The sequence below is a fragment of the Xenopus laevis genome, chromosome 9_10L, assembly GCF_017654675.1.
Source record: "Xenopus laevis strain J_2021 chromosome 9_10L, Xenopus_laevis_v10.1, whole genome shotgun sequence".
Classification (NCBI taxonomy): domain Eukaryota; kingdom Metazoa; phylum Chordata; class Amphibia; order Anura; family Pipidae; genus Xenopus; species Xenopus laevis.
Genome location: NC_054387.1, coordinates 126,234,178 through 126,240,307, shown reverse-complemented (window position 1 = coordinate 126,240,307; position 6,130 = coordinate 126,234,178). Strand labels below are relative to the sequence as shown.

The following is a 6,130-nucleotide window of genomic DNA, read 5'->3' as shown; positions in this document are numbered from 1 at the left end:
TTATTTACTAGTTTTTAGAAAACATTTTTTTTTCATTCTTCCTAAAGCACTTCTGATCTCCCCATTTCTCAGACTGTAGATTATGGGATTTAATAGGGGTAAAATGGCTGCATACACAACAGCCACCACTATATCTGCATCAAAATATCTTGAGTGTGGGTGCAAGTATGCAAAACACAGAGTTCCATAGAAAATACAAACCACTGTGAGGTGGGATGTACAGGTTGAGAGGGCTTTGAGCTTTATGTTTTTTGTCTGAATCCTGTGGACTGTGTAGAAAATATAAACATATGGCAAGAAAGTGGCAAAGAAAGCACTGAATGATATTATGCCGCCTAACACAAACAGCAAAAGCATGTTAGGGAAAGTATCTGTACATGAAAGAGTTAACAACTGGGGAAGGTCACAGAAAAAATTATGGATGGTACTTGGACCACAAAATGTCAACCTTAGTGTGAACAGTATTTCAACTAAAGAGTAGCTTGATCCTAAAGCCAATATTAAAATAATGAGGTGGGTACATCTGTTCCAACTCATGGTTTGTATGTAATGTAGCGGATGGCATACAGCAACATATCTGTCATATGACATCACAACAAGCAGATAGCACTCGCATCTAGCAAAGCACATGAAGAAGAAAGCTTGGGTCAAGCAAGATTGATAAGATATGATTTTCTTCGTAGAGTAGAAGTCCAACAGCATTCGTGGACCAGTGACTTGAGAATAGCAGACGTCCACACAGGCCAAGTTTCCAAGTAAAAAGTACATTGGGGTGTGAAGATGTTTATCAGTGAGGATAAGAACCATGATCAGAAGATTTCCACTCAGGGTTGCAAGATAAGCAAGGAGAAACATAACGAAGACCTGGTGTTCAAGCTTTGGAAGGTAAGACAGTCCTAGCAATGTTAATTCAGATACAGTTGTTTGATTTTCCATCCTGTATTTCAAATCAGGCATTTGAGACAACAGTGTTTTAAAAAAATGTTCACTTAGTCCAAAAAAGGTCTATGTTCTTTAAATGTTGAATTCTCAAGCCAGTCTGTGGCTCAATAAAATTGAATAATACTGTACCTTAGTGCTGCTATATCCTAGATATCAACTTAAATGCCACAAACTTTGAATCTAGGAAAATATCGGATAATATAATTTTTCCTCTTTTTAATGCACGCTAAATTTTTTCCGGCAAGTTTCCAATGCATATTAATTTCCATAAAACTCCATGTTTGTCAACCGCTTTTACTTTTCCTTTATTTAAATTTTATTTTTTAATCTTAACAAGTCAGCAGTTAGAGGTTCTAGTGCCTGTGTTGTGGCCATTGTGAATGATTTGTTATGAAGATAACAGTAAGTCGCCATAAACTGGAACAGAACTTCTCAAAGAAGCCTTTCCAAACTAAACTCAGATCATAGGTCTTGCGGCACCAGCATTATACCTGCTAATATGTATAATACATGCAGATTCAGCCAAAGAGTAACAGAAAACATGCCTTTTTCCTTTAAGAATCCAAATAACTAAACAGAACGTGAGTTAAAACCTTTCTAAGGCTACTTTTGGTTTTAATATTTGTCCAAACCAGATCCTATAAAATTAGAAGATACTATACGTATATCATTTATTGTTTTAAGGATTTGCCGATCTGATGAAGCTTTCATGGACTGTTCATTCACAAACAGAGCAGAATTCAATGGAATTTCTTCTGCAGGTTGTTAGTTACAAATAAACTTATAAGGTTAATTTGATATAGACTATCTGCTCCTCTTCTACAGTGGTAGCCACTGCCAATCCTGAAACATTTTTAAATACCAACAAATTTCATTCCAGTTTTGATCATTTTGATCTGGTGTCATTCTGGCATGTTGTCCCATGGCATGTCCTACAAGCTGTGAAATATTAAAACAGAGTCTGGCCCATTTGCACCATATATATCATTTTACTTTTATATATTGGTAAACTGACCCCTGCTGTCTTTTCAAAGGGGTGATACTCATGGTCATTTAAAGTATTAGAGGTCTTCAATAAAAAGGTCTTCATAAAAGAATATAAAAACTATAGATTTATATGAAGTGAGAAGGATCACCCACAACGTTCCAGTTATAGCAATTGGCAATAATATTTGCTGAATAGATTCATTTGCAGAATAAGGATGTCTTGTGTCACTATCCAAGAGAAACTGCCATATGGGATGAAAGGGATGTGACACTTATAAAAAACTCTCAATTAAAACCCCATGGGGCTTGTTAACAACAGAACAGAGAGGGCTTTTGTCCTTAGACATCTTGTTTCTTCTGAGCCTTGCAATCATGCACCAACTCTCCCTCTGAGTTATTGGTTTAGAGAATAATTTACCATTTTCTACCCAATAAAAATAAAAAAAATACAAGCCTTATCAAAGCAAAAACAATTCAGCTCTTAATCGGGTAATCCGCAATTGATATTTCCTAAGAAAGAATGATTCCAATAACTGGCTAAACAAGTGACCCCTTGGCTTGGTCTATACAAAAAAATTGGATTATTGAGGGAATAATGGAAAAACACTTTCACAGACTAAAAAATCAACAATATCAGGTGTTTGCTTACAAATGGTAGAACGTTAAATGCACAGGCTGATTGGTTGCTATGGGGAATTGGTAAGAACCGTATTAAACTGAATGGAGCACACTTCATTAAAGGGGTGTTTCACCTTTAAGTTAACTTTTAGGGGCAGATTTACCAAGGGTCGAATATCGAGGGTTAATTAACCCTCGATATTCGACTGCCGAATTGAAATACTTCAAATATTGAAGTCGAAGGATTTAGCGATATTCCTACGATCTAAGGAATAATCGTTCGATCGAACGATTAAATCCTTCGAATAGAATGATTCGAAGGATTTTAATCCATCGATCGAAGGATATTCCTTCGATCAGAAAATTGTTAGGAAGCCTATGGGGACCTTCCCCATAGGCTAACATTGGCCTTGATAGGTTTTAGGTGGCGAACTAGGGGGTCGAAGAATTTTTTAAAGAGACAGTACTTCGACTATCGAATGGTCGAATAGTCGAACGATTTTTAGTTCGAATCGTTCGATTCAAAGTCATAGTAGTAGTCGAAGGTCAAAGTAGCCAATTCAATGGTCGAAGTAGCCATATTCGAAAATTCGAAATTCAAAGTATTTTTTCTTCTATTCCTTCACTCGAGCTAAGTAAATGTGCCCCTTAGTATGACCAAGTCTAAACAACTTTTCAATTGGTCTTCATTGTTTATTTTTTATAGTTTTGGAATTATTTTCCTTCTTCTTTGGACTCCTTCCAGCTTTCAAATGGGGTCACTGACCCCATCTAAAAACAAATGTTCCGTAAGACTACAAATGTATTGTTATTGTAACTTTTTATTATTCATCGTTCTAGTCAGGCCTCTCCTATTCATATTCCAGTCTCTTATTCAAATCAATGCATGTTTGCTAGGGTAATTTGGATACTAGCAACCAGATTGCTGAATTTGCAAACTGGAGAGCTGCTGAATGAAAATCTAAATAATTCAAAAACTTAAAAACATATGCTTCTGCTGTTTTATGTTTGGTGGAAGTATATCTTTGCTTAGTTGCTTACCTAGGTAATCAGGTCATCTAGTCATATCTACAGCGATCACTGTTCTTCCTTTACGGTTGACTCCACTGCATGAAGTGGTATATGTTGTTGTAAATGTACTTAGGTATTTTTCATAGGTATCTTATTACACAAAGCATCCCACTGACAATAAATCCTCAGATTTATGTAATATAAAGGAAGTAATATTATGGAACTACCTACCAAGAATGGCGGGGAAGAGTATTTCATTGATGGGTCTAAAAATTGCTTGAATATCTTTCTGGCAACAAAATAAGAATCATAACTATGCTTTGTAAAGCAACTAGTAATTTGGTTGACTTGAAATTTTAAAGAAGAAAGAAAGGTGATATCACTTGGGGTTGGCAAATGTTAGGCACCCACCCAGTGATTATAATACCTGATACCCTAGGCTGGTGCTCCTGGTAGCATAAAACTACACAGGTCTGAACAAGCACCATGTATTAATCATCATCTTCTGCTTCTTTATTCTTCAATGGGCCCAGGCTGGTGTAAGAGAAGTAGTATAAAAAAATGCCAGCTTTTTGCCTAAAGTTTCACTCTACAGAACATATTCAATCAATGGGACAAAGATTTGCTACTCTCCCATGATTTCACATTCACATTTCTCCTTTACTTTGTTAATTTGCTGTGTTAAATTATGCAAATTTAATGCAATTTAAAATTTATTTAATAAGGGGTTTATTATGCACATTTGTTTGCGTTATTCTCCCATATGCCCTTTAAATCTCCCTATTTCTTAGAGTGTAGATCAGGGCTGTCCAACTGGCGCCCATCCCCTTGTGTGGCCTCCCACATAACAGCCTACCTGCTGTGTCTGCTTACCATGTGCAAACTTTAAAAGGTATCGCTACAGAGATTAACTGGCCTGACATTAAACCTAAAATTCCAATTATATTCCCCTGTATTGTTCACACATGTAATCCCTCTGCATTGTTCACACCTGTGACACCTCTATTGTTCACACCCCTAAAGCCCTGTACTGTCCACAACTCAAACCCAGACTGAAATTTCCCACATTGTTCACCTGTTCACACTCATACAAACTGCTGAAGGGGCACCGGCACTGTCACTGTATGTGGCACATTTTAGAGTGGCCCTGAAAGGTTTCCCCATCTTCTGCTCTGTTCTGCCTTCCCTATGATCCCTGTGTGTGCCATACTCTACCTGGCCCATGCTAGCTCTGTGTGCCATACTCTGTCTGCCCTATGCTCCCTGTGTGTGCCATACTCTGCCTGCCCCATGCTCCCTGTGTGTGCCATACCTTGTATGCAATTTGCTACCTGTATATGTATCTGATATAAGTAATTCTAAAACAACTGGACTTGCTGAGTAATCATTGAAGATGTTTCAATACTCATACGAGCAGCTTCTTCAGTTCAACTGACTGGTGTGGGAAGTCCTCGCCATATAAACTCTTCCACTAATCCAATCACAATGGCACATTGTAACTCTTCAGAGTTACAGAGGTGTTGATTCTGTGTAGTTACTGTGATAGGATTACCAATGCGTCATGCAACTCCTAGAAACAGGTGTTACTTGTTAGCATTGCCACCATAAAGAAAACATGGGGCCCTGTACAATCAAATTTTCGGGGTCCCGCCTATCCCGGCCCCCAAGCCATGCCCGGGTAGGGAAATCACATGATTTTCGGTTCGGTATTTGGCCGAATCTTTCACAAAGGATTCGGGGATTCGGCCGAATACCAAATAGTGGATTCGGTGCATCCCTAGTTTTCGTGCAAGAAAAAAAAAAGACCACGGTAGAAATTTTTTTTGTGTGGTAGACGAAAAAGTTGCCCATATTATTATCCTCCCCTCTCCTTTCACATTAAGCAATGACATTTGAGCAATTGGGATTTGAGTTTACAGATATTGGGACAGATTCAATTTAGTGAGAAAAAGGTTTATCATATGAAAACTCATGGAGGAGATTATTTATGAGATGCAATTCAATTCAGAAAAACATATCTCACAGTTCATCATGTGTAAACTCTACCGAAGTTTATGGGAAAAATCTGGAATGTAATTTGGAGAAAAGTTTATCTCCTCAAATTGAATCTCATCCATGCCTTTTCATGTGATAAACCATGAGATAAATTTTTCTCTCTGAATTGAATCTGATGCATTGGGCCTGATTCAATTCAATGAGAAAAAGGTTTATCATGTGAAAATGCATGAATGCGATTCAATCTGAGATGCAATTCAATTCAGAAAAACTTATCTCACAGTCGGCACCCAACACCAGAACAAATGCCAAGCACCCTGGTCTCGGCTCGTGCTTCACCTGTAGGCCGCTCGACGCAGCGGGAGTCCCCGCCGAGGGGGCGGCAGGCGTCCCTGCCGTCCCCCCACTAGACCACCAGGTACGTTTCTTACACACAGTTTATCACATGAAAACTCCATTGAAGTCTATGGTTAAAAAAAACGGTGGACCAGATTCAATTCAGTGAGAAAAAGTTTTATCACGTGAAAAGTTATGGATGAGATTCAATTCAGAAAAACCTATCTCACTGTTTATCACA

General features: G+C 38.0%; 1 protein-coding gene across 1 annotated transcript; it reads right to left on the bottom strand.

Moving 5' to 3' along the window:
- On the bottom strand, window positions 1–936 carry LOC108701937 (olfactory receptor 1019). The gene has a single exon (XM_018236945.1). The coding sequence runs from the start codon at window positions 934–936 to the stop codon at window positions 1–3; it is 936 nt and encodes a 311-aa protein (XP_018092434.1).
- Window positions 937–6,130: the final 5,194 nt, after the last annotated feature.